Source organism: Coregonus clupeaformis, chromosome 21 (genome assembly GCF_020615455.1).
Source record: "Coregonus clupeaformis isolate EN_2021a chromosome 21, ASM2061545v1, whole genome shotgun sequence".
NCBI classification, from domain to species: domain Eukaryota; kingdom Metazoa; phylum Chordata; class Actinopteri; order Salmoniformes; family Salmonidae; genus Coregonus; species Coregonus clupeaformis.
The window spans coordinates 44,995,118-45,015,460 of NC_059212.1; the positions used below are offsets into that span (position 1 = coordinate 44,995,118).

At 44.5% G+C, this 20,343-nt stretch overlaps 1 protein-coding gene across 7 annotated transcripts in view; it reads left to right on the forward strand.

Annotated features, from left to right (window-relative positions):
• The window catches only part of LOC121534511 (protein 4.1-like), a 91,778-nt gene extending 74,786 nt beyond the window's left edge, over positions 1–16,992 (forward strand). For 5 of the 7 annotated variants that reach the window (XM_045205921.1, XM_045205922.1, XM_045205926.1 and 2 more), the window contains 4 exons: positions 5,745–5,837; positions 5,980–6,078; positions 6,249–6,332; positions 15,864–16,992. In XM_045205921.1, the coding sequence (XP_045061856.1) occupies positions 5,745–5,837; positions 5,980–6,078; positions 6,249–6,332; positions 15,864–15,869 (282 nt within the window). In that variant the 3' untranslated portion in view covers positions 15,870–16,992. Of the gene's footprint in view, positions 1–5,744; positions 5,912–5,979; positions 6,079–6,248; positions 6,334–15,863 lie in introns of those variants that run through there. The other 2 variants (XM_045205923.1, XM_045205924.1) reach the window with 2 other exon arrangements.
• Positions 16,993–20,343: the final 3,351 nt, after the last annotated feature.

Here is a 20,343-nt window from a genome sequence, read left to right on the forward strand (position 1 = left end):
CAGAGCCAGTAGTGACTGTAGAGTCAGAGCCAGTTGTGACTGTAGAGTCAGAGCCAGTAGTGACTGTAGAGTCAGAGTCAGTAGTGACTGTAGAGTCAGAGCCAGTAGTGACTGTAGAGTCAGAGCCAGTAGTGACTGTAGAGCCAGTAGTGACTGTAGAGTCAGAACCAGTTGTGGCTGTAGACTCAGAGCCAGTTGTGACTGTAGACTCAGAGCCAGTGGTGACTGTAGAGTCAGAGCCAGTGGTGACTGTAGAGTTAGAGCCAGTGGTGACTGTAGAGTCAGAGCCAGTGGTGACTGTAGAGTCAGAGCCAGTGGTGACTGTAGAGTCAGAGCAAGTAGTGACTGTAGAGTCAGAGTCAGTAGTGACTATAGTGTCAGTAGTGACTGTAGAGTCAGAGTCAGTAGTGACTGTAGAGTCAGAACCAGTGGTGACTTTAGAGTCAGAGCCAGTGGTGACTGTAGAGTCAGAACCAGTGGTGACTTTAGAGTCAGAGCCAGTGGTGACTGTAGAGTCAGAACCAGTGGTGACTGTAGAGTCAGAGCCAGTGGTGACTGTAGAGTCAGAGCCAGTGGTGACTGTAGAGTCAGAGCCAGTGGTGACTTTAGAGTCAGAGCCAGTGGTGACTGTAGAGTCAGAGCAAGTAGTGACTGTAGAGTCAGAGTCAGTAGTGACTATAGTGTCAGTAGTGACTATAGAGTCAGAGCCAGTTGTGACTGTAGATTCAGAGCCAGTAGTGACTGTAGAGTCAGAGCCAGTAGTGACTGTAGAGTTAATGTCAGTAGTGACTGTAGAGTCAGAGTCAGTGGTGACTGTAGAGTCAGAGTCAGTAGTGACTGTAGAGTCAGAGCCAGTAGTGACTGTAGAGTTAGAGTCAGTAGTGACTGTAGAGTCAGAGCCAGTGGTGACTGTAGAGTCAGAGCCAGTGGTGACTGTAGAGTCAGAGCCAGTAGTGACTGTAGAGTCAGAGTCAGTAGTGACTGTAGAGTCAGAACCAGTGGTGACTTTAGAGTCAGAGCCAGTGGTGACTGTAGAGTCAGAGCCAGTAGTGACTGTAGAGTCAGAGCCAGTGGTGACTGTAGAGTCAGAGCCAGTGGTGATTGTAGAGTCAGAGCCAGTAGCAACTGTAGAGTCAGAGCCAGTGGTGACTGTAGAGTCAGAGCAAGTAGTGACTGTAGAGTCAGAGTCAGTAGTGACTATAGTGTCAGTAGTGACTGTAGAGTCAGAGCCAGTAGTGACTGTAGAGTCAGAGCCAGTGGTGACTGTAGAGTCAGAGCAAGTAGTGACTGTAGAGTCAGAGTCAGTAGTGACTATAGTGTCAGTAGTGACTGTAGAGTCAGAGTCAGTAGTGACTGTAGAGTCAGAACCAGTGGTGACTGTAGAGTCAGAGCCAGTGGTGACTGTAGAGTCAGTGCCAGTGGTGACTGTAGAGTCAGAGCCAGTAGTGACAGTAGAGTCAGAGTCAGTAGTGACTGTAGAGTCAGAACCAGTGGTGACTTTAGAGTCAGAGCCAGTGGTGACTGTAGAGTTAGAGCCAGTAGTGACTGTAGAGTCAGAGCCAGTGGTGACTGTAGAGTCAGAGCCAGTGGTGATTGTAGAGTCAGAGCCAGTAGTGACTGTAGAGTCAGAACCAGTGGTGACTGTAGAGCCAGTAGTGACTGTAGAGTCAGAGCCAGTTGTGACTGTAGAGTCAGAGCCAGTAGTGACTGTAGAGTCAGAGCCAGTAGTGACTGTAGAGTTAGAGCCAGTAGTGACTGTAGAGTCAGAGTCAGTAGTGACTGTAGAGTCAGAGTCAGTAGTGACTGTAGAGTCAGAGCAAGTAGTGACTGTAGAGTTAGAGTCAGTAGTGACTGTAGAGTCAGAGCCAGTGGTGATTGTAGAGTTAGAGTCAGTAGTGACTGTAGAGTCAGAGCCAGTTGTGACTGTAGAGCCAGTAGTGACTGTAGAGTCAGAGCCAGTTGTGACTGTAGAGTCAGAGCCAGTGTGTAGAGTCAGAACCAGTGGTGACTGTAGAGCCAGTAGTGACTGTAGGGTCAGAGTCAGTAGTGACTGTAGAGTCAGAGCCAGTAGTGACTGTAGAGTTAGAGTCAGTAGTGACTGTAGAGTCAGAGCCAGTGGTGACTGTAGAGTTAGAGTCAGTAGTGACTGTAGAGTCAGAGCCAGTTGTGACTGTAGAGCCAGTAGTGACTGTAGAGTCAGAGCCAGTTGTGACTGTAGAGTCAGAGTCAGTAGTGACTGTAGAGTCAGAGCCAGTAGTGACTGTAGAGTCAGAGTCAGTAGTTACTGTAGAGTCAGAGCCAGTGGTGACTGTAGAGTTAGAGTCAGTAGTGACTGTAGAGTCAGAGCCAGTGGTGGCTGTAGAGTTAGAGCCAGTAGTGACTGTAGAGTCAGAGCCAGTTGTGACTGTAGAGTCAGAGCCAGTAGTGACTGTAGAGTCAGAGCCAGTAGTGACTGTAGAGTTAGAGTCAGTAGTGACTGTAGAGTCAGAGTCAGTAGTGACTGTAGAGTCAGAGCCAGTAGTGACTGTAGAGTTAGAGTCAGTAGTGACTGTAGAGTCAGAGTCAGTAGTGACTGTAGAGTCAGAGTCAGTAGTGACTGTAGAGCCAGTAGTGACTGTAGAGTTAGAGTCAGTAGTGACTGTAGAGTCAGAGCAGGCCATGGAAGACCTGGGACATTTCCAGCCTCCAGGAATTGTGTACAGATCCTTGCGACATGGGACCGTTCATTATCATGCTGAAACATGAGGTGATGGCAGCGGATGAATGGCACGACAATGGGCCTCAGGACCTCGTCACGGTATCTCTGTGCATTCAAATTGCCATCGATAAAATGCAATTGTGTTCGTTGCCGTAGCTTATGCCTGCCCATACCATAACCCCACCGCCACCATGGGGCACTCAGTTCACAACGTTGACATCAGCAAACCACTCGCCCACACGACGCCATACACGTGGTCTGCGGTTGTGAGGCCGGTTGGACGTACTGACAAATTCTCTAAAGCGACGTTGGAGGCGGCTTACAGTAGAGAAATGAACATTCAATTCTCTGGCAACAGCTCTAGTGGACATTCCTGCAGGCAGTATGCCAATTGCACGCTCCCTCAAAACTTGAGACATCTGTGGCATTGTGTTGTGTGACAAAACTGCACATTTATGAGTGGCCTTTTATTGTCCCCAGCACAAGGTGCACCTGTGTAATGATCATGCTGTTTAATCAGCTTCTTGATATGCCACACCTGTCAGGTGGATGGATTATCTTAGCAAAGTAAAAATGCTCACTAACAGAGATGTAAACAAATTTGTGCACAAAATCAGAGAGAAATACGTTTTCTATGCGTATTGGAAACATTTCTGGGTGTCTTTTATTTCAGCTCAATGAACATGGGACCAACACATTACATGTTGCGTTTATATTTTTTTTCAGTCTGAATACCAAGTCAGGGCCAAAGCCCTAGGACAGCCCTGCTGCAGCGCTGGAGCACAGATGCATCCAGACACTAGGGTCAGTCCTACTGGAACTAGCCTGCACCGAGGGGCTAACGACAGGGTCTAGTAAAACTAGCGCAGTGAATAGTCAAACTGAGACCGTGTCCACTACAGAAGAGACAGTTACAGACAGGGATATTACTATAGACAGGTCTGTCCGCAGTGTCAGAGTTGAGGTAGGAGGAAAACCTTGGTGACTGAGCTAGTATACAGAGTCGTACAGCATCAAATAGAAAACCTTGGTGACTGAGCTACTATACAGAGTCATACAGCATCAAATAGAAAACATTGGTGACTGAGTTAGTATACAGAGTCATACAGCATCAAATAGAAAACCTTGTTGACTGAGCTAGTATACAGAGTCATACAGCATCAAATAGAAAACCTTGGTGACTGAGCTAGTATACAGAGTCATACAGCATCAAATAGAAAACCTTGGTGACTGAGCTAGTATACAGAGTCATACAGCATCAAATAGAAAACCTTGGTGACTGAGCTAGTATACAGAGTCATACAGCATCAAATAGAAAACCTTGGTGACTGAGCTAGTATACAGAGTCATACAGCATCAAACAGAAGGCACAGAATGTTGCTTCAATCACCTCCTCAGAAGAGAGGGAGGAGAAGGTGGAAGAGGGTGAGACAAGGAAGGAGAGGCAAGTGGTAGGAGAGGAGAGGAGGAGGAGCAAGTGGTAGGAGAAGAGAAGAGGAGGAGCAAGTGGTGGAAGAAGAGGAGGAGGAGACAAGAGCGGAGGAAGAAGGAGAAGAGTTGAAGGAAGAGAAAGTTGAGCTGCCTTCCCCAGGGAAAGATGATCCTATTGAATCAGATTAGGGCTGTTCAGAGATAGAAGGTGAGGTTGAGGAGAGAGAGAGATAGACTTCCTCCTCTTCTTCTTCTAAGGAAGAGATAGAAAAGAGGATTGAAGAGACAGAAGACAAGATGTCCACTTCACAAGGTCTAGAAGACAAGATGTCCACTTCACAGGGTCTAGAAGACAAGATGTCCACTTCACAGGGTCTAGAAGACAAGATGTCCACTTCACAGGGTCTAGAAGACAAGATGTCCACATCACAGGGTCTAGAAGACAAGATGTCCATTTCACAGGGTCTAGAAGACAAGATGTCCACTTCACAGGGTCTAGAAGACAAGATGTCCACTTCACATGGTCTAGAAGACAAGATGTCCACTTCATAGGGTCTAGAAGACAAGATGTCCACTTCATAGGGTCTAGAAGACAAGATGTCCACTTCACAGGGTCTAGAAGACAAGATGTCCATTTCACAGGGTCTAGAAGACAAGATGTCCACATCACAGGGTCTAGAAGACAAGATGTCCACTTCACAGGGTCTAGAAGACAAGATGTCCACTTCACAGGGTCTAGAAGACAAGATGTCCACTTCACAGGGTCTAGAAGACAAGATGTCCACTTCACAGGGTCTAGAAGACAAGATGTCCACTTCACAGGGTCTAGAAGACAATGAACTGGTAGCTGAAGGCCCTCTCTCCCACACACCTCCAGCCCTACCCCTCCTAGAGGTAACCTTTACCCAGCCTCGGTGGCCTCTAACCTCCCCACTGTCCCCTGGCTGGTCTGGACACTCGCTATCTCCCACTAATAATCAATGAGCTCCATTTGAACCTTGACCTATTTCACTGTTGTCTTGAACAGAGCTTAGGGCGGCAGGTAGCTTAGCGGTTAAGAGCGTAGTGCCAGTAACCGAAAGGGCGCTGGTTCTAATCCCCGAGTCGACTAGGTGAAAAATCTGTCGATGTGCCCTAGAGCAAGGCACTTAACCCTAATAGCTTCTGGATAAGAGCGTCTGGTAAATCGGGGAACATAATAAGCAGCACACTTGATGGAAGACTTTTGAATTGCATTCCCTTGGCCTACATATGTCCATTTCTGATAGATTGTACTTCATTGTTAAATTGTCTTTCTCTCAGTAGGGTCTGTAAATGTAAATGCGCGACTGCATTTTATTTATTTAGCGCATTTCTGTTGTTTGTTTCTTGGGTTTTCCATTCCAGCATGTGGCTTGTATTTGTCCTATTTCATGGTTTGTTTGTGTTCACGTAGGGGTTTAAAATAGTTTCCAGAACAAAGCTGTTGTCATTAGTTTACAGCTAACAGGGCACACACACATATTATGAGTTCCTAAATTACATATTCAAAATACTTTGGATAAAAGCTCAGGATGAAACTGTCTGTTAATGGTGAAGTTCTGCCATGCAGTTTTATTTATTTATTTATTCTCAGAAACCCGAGGCTGTGCCAGCGGAGGAGTCGGCCGCCAAGGAGAATCCTGTAGTCCACGCAGAGACTAAAACCATCACCTACGAGTCATCAGAGGTGCGTTCGTTAGGGCAGCGAAACAAGAAGAAGAAAATGAAAAGAAAGCAACAATGAGTTTCTTCTTGGTCCAGGTAGTCCCTCCCTTTCCTTCTGTTTTGTGCCTAATAAACACTCATTTGAGTCACATGACTTCTGACAGGGCGACACCGACCGTGACGCTGACCCCGGTGTTCTGATGAGCGCTCAGACCATCACCTCGGAAACCACCAGCACCACGACAACCACACACATCTCTAAGGTCAGGGGTCATTTCATTAGCTGACCCTTTTGACCTCTAGAATTCCACTCTCCTTTTTAGGAGAGAATAAATAAATAGTAACCCTAACCCCTTTGTCCAATCTGCTATCAGACGTTCTAGAATAAATAATAATATCACTTATATTCCTTAATCAATCTTTCTGCTACCAGACGGTGAAGGGAGGGGTCTCTGAGACCAGGATAGAGAAGAGGATTGTCATCACAGGAGACGCAGGAGATATCGACCATGATCAGGTCTCTGTCTCTCTCTGTCTCTCTGTCTCTCTCTGTCTGTCTCTGTCTCTCTCTCTGTCTCTGTCTCTCTCTCTCTCTCTCTCTCTGTCTCTATTTCTCTCTGTCTCTGTCTCTCTCTCTCTGTCTCTCTCTCTGTCTCTCTCTGTCTCTGTCTCTCTGTCTGTCTCTGTCTGTCTCTGTCTCTCTCTCTGTCTCTCTCTCTATCTTTCTTTCTCGCTGTCTCTCTCTCTTTCTCGCTCTCTCTCTGTCTCTCTTTGTCTCTCTGTCTCTCACTGTCTCTCTCTCTATGTCTCTCTGTCTCGCTCTCTCTCTGCCTCTCTGTCTCTCTCTGTCTCTCTCTTTCTGCATCACTCTCTCTGTCTGTCTCTCTGTCTCTCTCTTTCTGCATCACTCTGTTTGTCTCACCCTCTTTCTTTCTCTCTCTCTCTTTCTTATTGATTTGTTTAATTTAAACAGATGAGGATGACAAATATAATCGATTGAATGCTGAAGATGATGTTAACTTCCCAAACCGTTAACCTCTCTCTCGCTCACTAATAGTGACAAAAGACATACTGTACATAACATACAGTTGAAGCCGGAAGTTTACATACACCTTAGCCAAATACATTTAAACTCAGTTTTTCACAATTCCTGACATTTAATCCTAGTAAAAATGACCTGTTTTAGGTCAGTTAGGATCACCACTTTATTTTAAGAATGTGAAATGTCAGAATAATAGTAGAGAGAATGATTTATTTCAGCTTTTATTTCTTTCATCACATTCCCAGTGGGTCAGAAGTTTACAATCACTCAATTAGAATTTGGTAGCATTGCCTTTAAATTGTTTAACTTGGGTCAAACGTTTCGGGTAGCCTTCCACAAGCTTCCCACAATAAGTTGGGTGAATTTTGGCCCATTCCTCCTGACAGAGCTGGTGTAACTGAGTCAGGTTTGTAGGCCTTCTTGCTCGCACACGCTTTTTCAGTTCTGCCCACACATTTTCTATAGGATTGAGGTCAGGGCTTTGTGATGGCCACTCCAATACCTTGACTTTGTTGTCCTTAAGCCATTTAGCCACAACTTTGGAAGTATGCTTGTGGTCATTGTCCATTTGGAAGACTTATTTGCGACCAAGCTTTAACTTCCTGACTGATGTCTTGAGATGTTGCTTCAATATATCCACATAATTCTCCTTCCTCATGATGCCATCTATTTTGTGAAGTGCACCAGTCCCTCCTGCAGCAAAGCACCCCCATAGCATGATGCTGCCACCCCTGTGCTTCACGGTTGGGATGGTGTTCTTCGGCTTGCAAGCAACCACCCGTTTCCTCCAAACATAACAATGGTCATTATGGCCAAACAGTTCTGTTTTTGTTTAATCAGACCAGAGGACATTTCTCCAAAAAGTATAATCTTTGTCCCCCATGTGCAGTTGCAAACCGTAGTCTGGCTTTTTTATGGCAGGAGTAAATATTCAACCCCTTTGTTATAGCAAGCCTAAATAAGTTGAGGAGTAAAAATGTGCTTAACAAGTCACATTAAGTTGCATGGACTCACTCTGTGTGCAATAATAGTGTTTAACACATACAATTATCTGTAAGGTCCCTCAGTCGAGCAGTGAATTTCAAACACAGATTCAACCACATAGACCAGGGAGGTTTTCCAATGCCTTGCAAAGAAGGGCATCTATTGGTAGATGGGTATAAATACACTGCTCAAAAAAATAAAGGGAACACTAAAATAACACATCCTAGATCTGAATGAATGAAATAATCTTATTAAATACTTTTTTCTTTACATAGTTGAATGTGCTGACAACAAAATCACACACAAATTATCAATGGAAATCAAATGTATCAACCCATGGAGGTCTGGATTTGGAGTCACCCTCAAAATTAAAGTGGAAAACCACACTACAGGCTGATCCAACTTTGATGTAATGTCCTTAAAACAAGTCAAAATGAGGCTCAGTAGTGTGTGTGGCCTCCACGTGCCTGTATGACCTCCCTACAACGCCTGGGCATGCTCCTGATGAGGTGGCGGATGGTCTCCTGAGGGATCTCCTCCCAGACCTGGACTAAAGCATCCGCCAACTCCTGGACAGTCTGTGGTGCAATGTGGCGTTGGTGGATGGAGCGAGACATGATGTCCCAGATGTGCTCAATTGGATTCAGGTCTGGGGAAAGGGCGGGGCAGTCCATAGCATCAATGCCTTCCTCTTGCAGGAACTGCTGACACACTCCAGCCAAATGAGGTCTAGCATTGTCTTGCATTAGGAGGAACCCAGGGCCAACCGCACCAGCATATGGTCTCACAAGGGGTCTGAGGATCTCATCTCGGTACCTGATGGCAGTCAGGCTACCTCTGGCGAGCACATGGAGGGCTGTGCGGCCCCCCAAAGAAATGCCACCCCACACCATGACTGACCCACCGCCAAACCAGTCATGCTGGAGGATGTTGCAGGCAGCAGAACGTTCTCCACGGCGTCTCCAGACTCTGTCACGTCTGTCACGTGCTTAGTGTGAACCTGCTTTCATCTGTGAAGAGCACAGGGCGCCAGTGGCGAATTTGCCAATCTTGGTGTTCTCTGGCAAATGCCAAACGTCCTGCACGGTGTTGGGCTGTAAGCACAACCCCCACCTGTGGACGTCTAGCCCTCATACCACCCTCATGGAGTCTGTTTCTGACCGTTTGAGCAGACACATGCACATTTGTGGCCTGCTGGAGGTCATTTTGCAGGGCTCTGGCAGTGCTCCTCCTGCTCCTCCTTGCACAAAGGCGGAGGTAGCAGTCCTGCTGCTGGGTTGTTGCCCTCCTACAGCCTCCTCCACGTCTCCTGATGTACTGGCCTGTCTCCTGGTAGCGCCTCCATGCTCTGGACACTACGCTGACAGACACAGCAAACCTTCTTGCCACAGCTCGCATTGATGTGCCATCCTGGATGAGCTGCACTACCTGAGCCACTTGTGTGGGTTGTAGACTCCGTCTCATGCTACCACTAGAGTGAAAGCACTGCCAGCATTCAAAAGTGACCAAAACATCAGCCAGGAAGCATAGGAACTGAGAAGTGGTCTGTGGTCACCACCTGCAAAACCAGTCCTTTATTGGGGGGTGTCTTGCTAATTGCCTATAATTTCCACCTGTTGTCTATTCCATTTGCCCAACAGCATGTGAAATGTATTGTCAATCAGTGTTGCTTCCTAAGTGGACAGTTTGATTTCACAGAAGTGTGATTGACTTGGAGTTACATTGTGTTGTTTAAGTGTTCCCTTTATTTTTTTGAGCAGTGTAATAGAAAATAAGCAGACATTGAATATCCCTTTGAGCATGGTGAAGTTATTAATTACACTTTGGATGGTGTATCAATACACCCAGTCACTACAAAGATACAGGCGTCCTTCCTAACTCAGTTGCCGGAGAGGAAAGAAACCGCTCAGGGAATTCACCATTAGGCCAATGGTGACTTTTTAAAACAGTTACCGAGTTTAATGGCTGTGATAGGAGAAAACTGAGGATGGTTCAACAACATTGTAGTTACTCCACAATACTAACCTAATTGACAGAGTGAAAATAAGGAATATTCCAAAACATACATCCTGTTTGCAACAAGGCATTAAAATATAACTGCACAGAATGTGGCAAAGAAATTAACTTTATGTCCTGAATACAAAGCGTTATGTTTGGGGCAAATCCAACACAGACAGAATATACACTGGAGTTTGAAGATGACATTGAGTGTTCTTGTGTGGCCTACAGTTTTGACTTAAATCTGTTTGAAAATGTATGGCAAGACTTGAAAATGGCTGTCTAGCAATGATCAACAACCAAATTGACAGAGCATTTAAAAAAGAATAATGTGCAAATATTGTACAATCCAGGTGTGGAAAGCTCTTAGAGACTTACCCAGAAAGACTCACAGCTGTAGTCGCTGCCAAAGGTGATTCCAACATGTATTGACTCAGGGGTGTGAATACTTATCTAATCACAGTAACTGTTTTATTTTTCTTCCACTTTGACATTACAGAGTATTTTGTGTCGATCGTTGACAAAAAAAAAAAAGACTATTAAATCAATTTTAATCTCACTTTGTAACACAACAAAATGTGGAAAACCTCAGGGGTGCTAATACTTTCTGAAGCCATCAACTGCATCTACTGTCTTTCACGGCTGAGTTTGCCACTTGCAGACAGTCAAACAGACAGTCAAGCAGACAGTCAAGCAGACAGTCAAACAGACACACCAACAACAGTCACACAGTCCAGACAGCCAGACAGTCAAGCAGACAGTCAAGCAGACAGTCAAGCAGACAGTCAAACAGACAGTCAAACAGACAGTCAAGCAGACAGTGGCAAATGCATTGAAATCGCTCAGCCCATGTATGCATACCGAAATGTATGCCACAGGTTTCCTATCACAAAGCTATCAGTTGCCATTCTGCCTAATTAACCCATCCATCTGTATGGACTCTGATTGGATGTGCCTCACATACATAGGCAAATCAATGAGTTAACTTACCAATGAAATCTAGTGAAAACGACATGGAAAATGATGTGTAACTATGAAGAACATGAATGTGGAAAAGATCTCATGGTCCACAAGTCATCTCCTGTGATTTACTGACCTCTAGAGGAAGTGTTGTAGTCACAAAGAGACTAAAAGTCACTGATGTGACCTAGATTTCACTAGAGGAAGTGTTGTCGTCACAGAGACTAAACGTCACTGATGTAGCCAAGATTTCACTAGAGGAAGTGTTGTCGTCACAGAGAATAAAAGTCACTGATGTAGCCTAGATTTCACTAGAGGAAGTGTTGTCGTCACAGAGACTAAAAGTCACTGATGTAGCCTAGATTTCGCTAGAGGAAGTGTTGTCGTCACAGAGACTAAAAGTCACTGATGTAGCCTAGATTTCACTAGAGGAAGTGTTGTCGTCACTGAGACTAAAAGTCACTGATGTAGCCTAGATTTCACTAGAGGAAGTGTTGTCGTCACAGAGACTAAAAGTCACTGATGTAGCCTAGATTTCACTAGAGGAAGTGTTGTCGTCACAGAGACTAAAAGTCACTGATGTAGCCTAGATTTCACTAGAGGAAGTGTTGTCGTCACAGAGACTAAAAATCACTGATGTAGCCTAGATTTCACTAGAGGAAGTGTTGTCGTCACAGAGACTAAAAATCACTGATGTAGCCTAGATTTCACTAGAGGAAGTGTTGTCGTCACAGAGACTAAAAGTCACTGATGTAGCCTAGATTTCACTAGAGGAAGTGTTGTCGTCACAGAGACTAAAAGTCACTGATGTAGCCTAGATTTCACTAGAGGAAGTGTTGTCGTCACAGAGACTAAAAGTCACTGATGTAGCCTAGATTTCACTATTGTCAACTTGGTAACACTTTACTTGACACCCGGCGTCGTAACCATGTCATAATGTCGTAACAGCTGACATAACTTGTCATAACCCGTTATAATATGGTCATAACACTGTCATGACACATATATCTAGACCTGTTGTAGACATATATCGCGTTATTTTATGGCTGGTTATGACTCCTACATAAGAGTGCCGTTACACCCTACCACACATTCCATTACACCAAACGCCTCAACAGTATGTTTATGTTATATCTTTGTGTTTGTTTATTGACCATTGTGCACAGATTGATGTCAGACATGCTCCCACCCCAATGCTATGTTTCTGATGACTGGGATGAATGCAGGAGCAGATTTCAGGAGCAGGACAAGACACCCTATTTTTGACTGATGACTGACATGAGGGCATGTTCGTGATGGTCATAATGCTTCTTGACAGTGGCATAAAGTGTATTTTCTTAGTCCAAGTAAAGTGACACAGGATGGTTAAATGCTTCATGACAGTGTCATAAAGTGTATTTTCTACAAGTTATTGAAAATATGATTTAAAAAAACATGACTGTAAAGAATTAATTACAACAACAACAACAACAACAACAACAACAAAGGATTTAAGAGACAAACAAAAAACATTTTTTTTTGAATAAATGTGGGTTTTGACACTCTTATGTAGGTGTCATAACCAGCCATAAAATAATACACTCTATGTCACAACAGGTGTAAATGTGTGGGTCATGTCAGCTGGTATGACATTATGACATGGTTATGAACATGTCATAACGTGTTATGACACTGGGTGTCAAGTGAAGTGTTTACAGTCAACTTCCTATTAGACTGAGGCAGAGGCATGTCCAATCTGCTGTATCTAGGTCACAGGAGTCAGTTGTACAGTGCTGTGCGTGCTCTCTGGTTGCCACGTCACCGTAACTGCAAACACACGCCAGGGTTGGGTTCAAGAGGGTGCAACACGTTGAACGTTGCAGATAGAAACGTCATGAATAGAGCTGACATGATTCCTAACTCTACATGTCAGAGAGGCATGTACAGTTGAAGTCGGAAGTTTACATACACCTTAGCCAAATACATTTAAATTCAGTTTTTCACAATCCCTGACATTGAATCCTAGTAAAAATTACCTGTCTTAGGTCAGTTAGGATCACCACTTTTATTTTAAGAATGTGAAATGTCAGAATAATAGTAGAGAGAATGATTTATTTCAGCTTTTATTTATTTCATCACATTCCCAGTGGGTCAGAAGTTTACATACACTCAATTAGTATTTGGTAGCATTGCCTTTAAATTGTTTAACTTGGGTCAAACGTTTCGGGTAGCCTTCCACAAGCTTCCCACAATAAGTTGGGTGAATTCTGGCCCATTCCTCCTGACAGAGCTGGTGTAACTGAGTCAGGTTTGTAGGCCTCCTTGCTCGCACATGCTTTTTCAGTTCTGCCCACACATTTTCTATAGGATTGAGGTCAGGGCTTTGTGATGGCCACTCCAATACCTTGACTTTGTTGTCCTTGCCACAACTTTGGAAGTATGATTGGGGTCATTGTCCATTTGGAAGACCAATTTGCGACCAAGCTTTAACTTCCTGACTGATGTCTTGAGATGTTGCTTCAATATATCCACATAATATTCCTTCCTCATGATGCCATCTATTTTGTGAAGTGCACCAGTCCCTCCTGCAGCAAAGCACCCCCACAGCATGATGCTGTCACCCCCGTGCTTCACGGTTGAGATGGTGTTCTTCGGTTTGCAAGCGTTCCCCTTTTTCCTCCAAACATAACGATGGTCATGATGGCCAAACAGTTCTATTTTTGTTTCATCAGACCAGAGGACATTTCTCCAAAAAGTACGATCTTTGTCCCCATGTGCAGTTGCAAACCGTAGTCTGGCTTTTTTATGGCGGTTTTGGAGCAGTGGCTTCTTCCTTGCTGAGCAGCCTTTCAGGTTATGTCGATATAGGACTTGTTTTACTGTGGATATATATACTTTTGTACCTGTTTCCTCCAGCATCTTCACAAGGTCCTTTGCTGTTGTTCTGGGATTGATTTGCACTTTTCGCACCAAAGTACGTTCATCTCTAGGAGACAGAATGCATCTCCTTCTTGAGCGGTATGATGGCAGCGTGGTCCCATGGTGTTTATACTTGCGTACTATTGTTTGTACAGATGAATGTGGTACCTTCAGGCGTTTGGAAATTGCTCCCAAGGATGAACCAGACCTACCATTTTTTTCTGAGGTCTTGGCTGATTTCTTTTGATTTTCCCATGATGTCAAGCAAAGAGGCACTGAGTTTGAAGGTAGGCCTTGAAATACATCCACAGGTACACCTTCAATTGACTCAAATGATGTCAATTAGTCTATCAGAAGCTTCTAAAGCCATGAAATCATTTTCTGGAATTTTCCAAGCTGTTTGAAGGCACAGTCAACTTAGTGTATGTAAACTTCTGACCCACTGGAATTGTGATACAGTGAATTATAAGTGAAATAATCTGTCTGTAAACAATTGTTGGAAAAATGACTTGTGTCATGCACAAACTAGATGTCCTAACCGACTTGCCAAAACTATAGTTTGTTAAGAAGAAATGTGTGGAGTGGTTGAAAAACAAGTTTTAATGACTCCAACCTAAGTGTATGTAAACTTCCGACTTCAACTGTATGTTCTGTGTAATATATTTATATCTGAATGTTCCACGTTGTTGCACCCTACTGACCGTGTCGTGTTTCAGTATTCTGACGTTCTGACCTTTTTTCCTTTGATGGATTCTGGTTGGTTGACAGGCATGACATGGTTTGTTCCTTTCATTTCAGCATCTTTTCAGTAGACATGCTCTCCATGGTGTTGACCTCTTTAAGATCTCCATGGTGTTGACCTCTTTACGATCTCCATGGTGTTGACCTCTTTACGATGTCCATGTTGTTGACCTCTTTACAATCTCCATGGTGTTGACCTCTTTACGATCTCCATGGTGTTGACCTCTTTAAGATCTCCATGGTGTTGACCACTTTACGATCTCCATGGTGTTGACCTTAACCTTTGACCTTCATTACATTAACTCCTCCTATCTGGGTGTTTCTAGGCATTGGATCATTTGGATGTGTCCCAAATGCCCCCCTAGCCTATTCCGTAATACAGAGCCCTATGGGCCCTAGTTAAAAGTAATGCACTACATAGGGAATAGGCCAGAGGGCCATTTGGGTCTTATGCATTATTTCATCATTAGCTTCTGAATGAAATAATAACCCCCAGGCTACAATGTGTGCGTGTGTGTGTGTGTGTGTTTGCGTGTGTGTGTGTGTGTGCGCGTGCGTGTTCACGCGTGTGTCTGTGTTCACAGGTGCATGACTCATAATGAGACTGTCATGACTGTGAGGTCTCCATGGCCTTGCCCTCAGCTCTGTGAGCTCTCCATGGCCTTGCCCTCAGCTCTGTGAGGTCTCCATGGCCTTGCCCTCAGCTCTGTGAGGTCTCCATGGCCTTGCCCTCAGCTCTGTGAGCTCTCCATGGCCTTGCCCTCAGCTCTGTGAGGTCTCCATGGCCTTGCCCTCAGCTCTGTGAGGTCTCCATGGCCTTGCCCTCAGCTCTGTGAGGTCTCCATGGCCTTGCCCTCAGCTCTGTGAGGTCTCCATGGCCTTGCCCTCAGCTCTGTGAGGTCTCCATGGCCTTGCCCTCAGCTCTGTGAGGTCTCCATGGCCTTGCCCTCAGCTCTGTGAGGTCTCCATGGCCTTGCCCTCAGCTCTGTGAGGTCTCCATGGCCTTGCCCTCAGCTCTGTGAGGTCAGCCCTGTGTGTGCTGCCGTGCCATGCGTGCTTCCCGTGCTGTTACTGTCTGTTACTCAGCATCATTAACATTTCCAAAACATTAAGGGACAGTTTCCTGGACACAGATTAATTCTAGTACTGGACCCAAATGTACTTTCAGAGAGAGACGCTTGCTTTAGTCCAGGAGTAATCTATGTCTGGGAAACTGGTCCCTAAAATGGTCTGAGCTCTTTTCCAATTCCAGTATCCTGCGCTGTGTTATGTTTGCACGGTCATTTACATAGAGAAAGCGTCAGCATGACACCGCCATGGCCTCATGCTCAGATAACCTGCATCCAATACTGTGGTGTTTCCTATGTTGCTCCAATGTGAGTGAATGTACTAACCAACACTCTTTCTCTCTGGCTCTGTTTTTAGGAGTAAGGACAGTTCTATATTCCTTTGGTGGAAGGACTCCCTCCTCCAACCTCCAGCATCCAACTCCCAACATCACGATGGGTTTCATTACATTACTGTGCTGCCTGCTAAGGCCCCGTTATAACTATAGTGGTGACTACAGCGCCACCCTACTGTCCTACAGACAGTCTGCCCTATAGAAATATCATCTATAGAACGGGCTTCACCCATTCAAGTCAATGATGGCATAATAGATTGTAATTCTATGCTCTGCTCTCTACGGACCCGATCCGTGTGCTTAACTTGTACTTTGTCTAAATCATGCGTTGATGTCAACGGGAGAAAAAAAAAAAGTATAATTACGTCGTCGGATCTTAACTTGACATTCCTATCATCAGTCACATCCGTTATTATCAACAGGCATATTGCATGAGAAAAGACTAAGCGCTTTAGCATTATTATGGAAAATAATTATATCCAATGAATACTCCCAGAACTGTCGGATAATAAACAATGATATCAGATTACTACTTCCAAACGGTCAGATGATAAACAAACAGGTTATTTTGTCCACCCACCTCCACACTGAACTCTACAATAGGAAAATAAAATGATTGATTCATTCACCGCCTTATTACCGATTTGGGATGAGTTTTTAAAAATGATAATTGAATTGTAATTATTGTAGCAGCATTGTTTCTTTTCTTTATGAAATGAAAAGCCATCACTCCAAACAGGTAAACTGCTGTAGGCTTTACGTGAGATGTTAGATCATACAACAGTTTTATTGTTATCATAGCAACCTAGAAAATAGTAAAAGTGCCGCCATCTTCTCCACTCCATTACACCTCAGAGATTTACAGTTAAAAAATTGAAATAAATTAAATCAACTTTTACAAATTCAACATGGTCAAGTACTGTAATGTGCTTTCCTGGGCAACAAAAACTACAAACAACGGCAGATTATATCTTCTGTATTCTGCAACACATTGTTTCATTCATGATGTTCTACTTGTATTGTTATTCTTTTGTCAATTATCGTTTGTCCGTATTTTCCCATCCTCCATTGATCAAATTATTCAGCACATTTGAATAATTGATTTGAATAATTGATTTGAATCATTTAAATAATTGATTTGAATCATTTGAATGATTGATTTGAATCATTTGAATGATTGATTTGACTCATTTGAATGATTGATTTGAATCATTTAAATAATTGATTTGAATCATTTGAATGATTGATTTGAATCATTTGAATGATTGATTTGAATCATTTGAATGATTGATTTGAATCATTTGATAGCAGCATATTTGAGATGGCCTGCGTGCCTTTCTGTTTGTGCTCTTACCAAGTCCTCATCACTAATTGTTTGGCATGACTATAATTGAGTTGGTATGATAGCACAAACAGTCTAGCACCCAGGCTATATTTGAGACAGTGAAAGTCAGAAATTCTGTTTTAAAAAACACTCAAAGACAGAACTCTCGATGGGGGTTTACAGAGTACATTTTTGTGATCTTGCTAAACGGGATAGAGGCAGACAGTAAACATTATCCTCTGTATTAATTCATTGCTGGACTACAGTGCCCACAATGCTTTGTGTGACTGACTGAAAGGCCAAGGACTCAAACTAACAGAACTGCTCTGTCCAGACATATCACCCTATCCCCTATATAGTGCGCTACTTTTGACCAGAAGTAGTACACTATATAAGGAATAGGGTGCCATTTGGGATGAACACGGTAGCTTAGGGCGGCAGGTAGCTTAGTGGGTAAGCGCGTTGTGCCAGGAACCGAAAGGTCACTGGTTCGAATCCCCGAGCCGACTAGGTGAAAAATCTGTCGATGTGCCCTTAAGCAAGGCACTTAACCCTAATTGCTCTGGATAAGAGCGTGTAATAAAAATATAAGTAATTGATATTGTGAAGTTGCCCCTAGACACTGATCCTGGGTCAGTTTTCAATTTCCCCAACTAATGGTTAAAGTAACTGTCCAGTGAAAATATCCCTTTTAAAAGTTCATATTCTGAACTTTTATCCTATACTTGTATTTGTGGCCAAAGCTTATATTTTATATATTTTTTTCAAAACAAAAAAATCCACCTCGAACTTGTATCTCAGACTGTTTAAAAAAAAATGCTTGCTATTTCCTCAGAGGATGATGTCTGGGCAAATCAGCGGTCCCCTCGCATTAACATTCTGTTGTTGGGGTACGCCCACATCATTCCAACACAGAAAAGCTGCTTTTTAACATACTTAATAACAACAACAACAACAAAAATTGGAAGGAAAACGATTTCATTCATCTTGTCGTATTTCATAGAAATCTGGAAACACTGGACAGTTAGTTACAGTTACTTTAAGCTTAAGATTGGGGGGGAGGAGAAACTGATTCTAGATCTGTGCCTAGGGGAAACTTCACCCCAAAGCCAGTATCATTAGGATAGTATTTGTAACACAACACAGCTACAACCATTCATGTACAGTGATGCCCCAGCACCGAACTGACAGTGACAAAATACAACGTGGCAAATGAATATGATTGTGATTTTATTTTGTCATTTTATTTTTTAATAAAATATTGATTATATTATTAGTTTGTGTTGTCTTCAGTGGATGTATCAACTCTACATACTTGTCTTGTAAAATCCAATATAAAAAATGGTGGCAAATGATGGTAGTAGATAAAATAGTACGATTTATTTGATGGGGGGTGTCGACATCAAATAAAAGCTGAATTATAGTATACAGACAAAAACATGTTTAGTCATGTAGATGGGGGGTGAGTCATGTAGATGGGGGGGGTGAGTCATGTAGATGGGGGGTGATTCATGTAGATGGGGGGTGAGTCATGTAGATGGGGGTGAGTCATGTAGATGGGGGTGAGTCATGTAGATGGGGGGTGAGTCATGTAGATGGGGTGAGTCATGTAGATGGGGGGTGAGTCATGTAGATGGGGGTGAGTCATGTAGATGGGGGGTGAGTCATGTAGATGGGGGGGGTGAGTCATGTAGATGGGGGTGAGTCATGTAGATGGGGGGTGAGTCATGTAGATAGGGGGGTGAGTCATGTAGATGGGGGTGAGTCATGCAGATGTGGGGGTGAGTCATGCAGATGTGGGGGTGAGTCATGTAGATGGGGGTGAGTCATGTAGATGGGGGGTGAGTCATGTAGATGGGGGGTGAGTCATGACTCACCCCCCATCTACATGACTCACCCCCCATCCATGAGTCATGTAGATGGGGGGGTGAGTCATGTAGATGTGGGGGTGAGTCATGCAGATGGGGGGTGAGTCATGTAGATGGGGGTGAGTCATGTAGATGTGGGGGTGAGTCATGCAGATGGGGGGTGAGTCATGTAGATGGGGGGTGAGTCATGTAGATGGGGGGTGAGTCGTGTAGACGGGGGGGGTGAGTCATGCAGATGGGGGTGAGTCATGTAGATGGGGGGTGAGTCATGTAGATAGGGGGGTTGAGTCATGTAGAATGGGGGGTGAGTCATGTAGATGGGGGTGAGTCATGTAGATGGGGGGTGAGTCATGTAGATAGGGGGTTGAGTCATGTAGATAGGGGGGTGAGTCATGTAGATGGGGGGGTGAGTCATGTAGATGGGGGGTGAGTCATGTAGATAGGGGGTGAGTCATGTAGATGGGGGGTGAGTCATGCAGATGTGGGGGTGAGTCATGCAGATGTGGGGGTGAGTCATGTAGATGGGGGGTGAGTCATGTAGATGGGGGGTGAGTCATGTAGATGGGGGGTGAGTCATGTAGATGGGGGGTGAGTCATGTAGATGGGGGGGAGTCATGTAGATGGGGGGTGGGTCATGTAGATGGGGGGTGAGTCATGTAGATGTGGGGGTGAGTCATGCAGATGGGGGGTGAGTCATGTAGATGGGGGTGAGTCATGTAGATGGGGGGTGAGTCGTGTAGACGGGGGGTGAGTCATGTAGATGGGGGGGTGAGTCTTGTAGATGTGGGGTTGAGTCATGCAGATGGGGGGTGAGTCATGTAGATGGGGGGTGAGTCATGTAGATAGGGGGTTGAGTCATGTAGATAGGGGGGTGAGTCATGTAGATGGGGGGTGAGTCATGTAGATGGGGGGTGAGTCATGTAGATGTGGGGGTGAGTCATGCAGATGGGGGGTGAGTCATGTAGATGGGGGGTTAGTCATGTAGATGGGGGGTTAGTCATGTAGATGGGGGGTGAGTCATGTAGATGGGGGGTTAGTCATGTAGATGGGGGGTGAGTCATGTAGATGGGGGGGGAGTCATGTAGATGGGGGGTGAGTCATTTAGATGGGGGTGAGTCATGTAGATGGGGGGTGAGTCATGTAGATGGGGGGTGAGTCATATAGATGTGGGGGTGAGTCATGCAGATGGGGGGTGAGTCATGTAGATGGGGGGTGAGTCATGTAGATGGGGGGGTGAGTCGTGTAGACGGGGGGGTGAGATCATGTAGATGGGGGGTGAGTCATGTAGATGTGGGGGTGAGTCATGCAGAT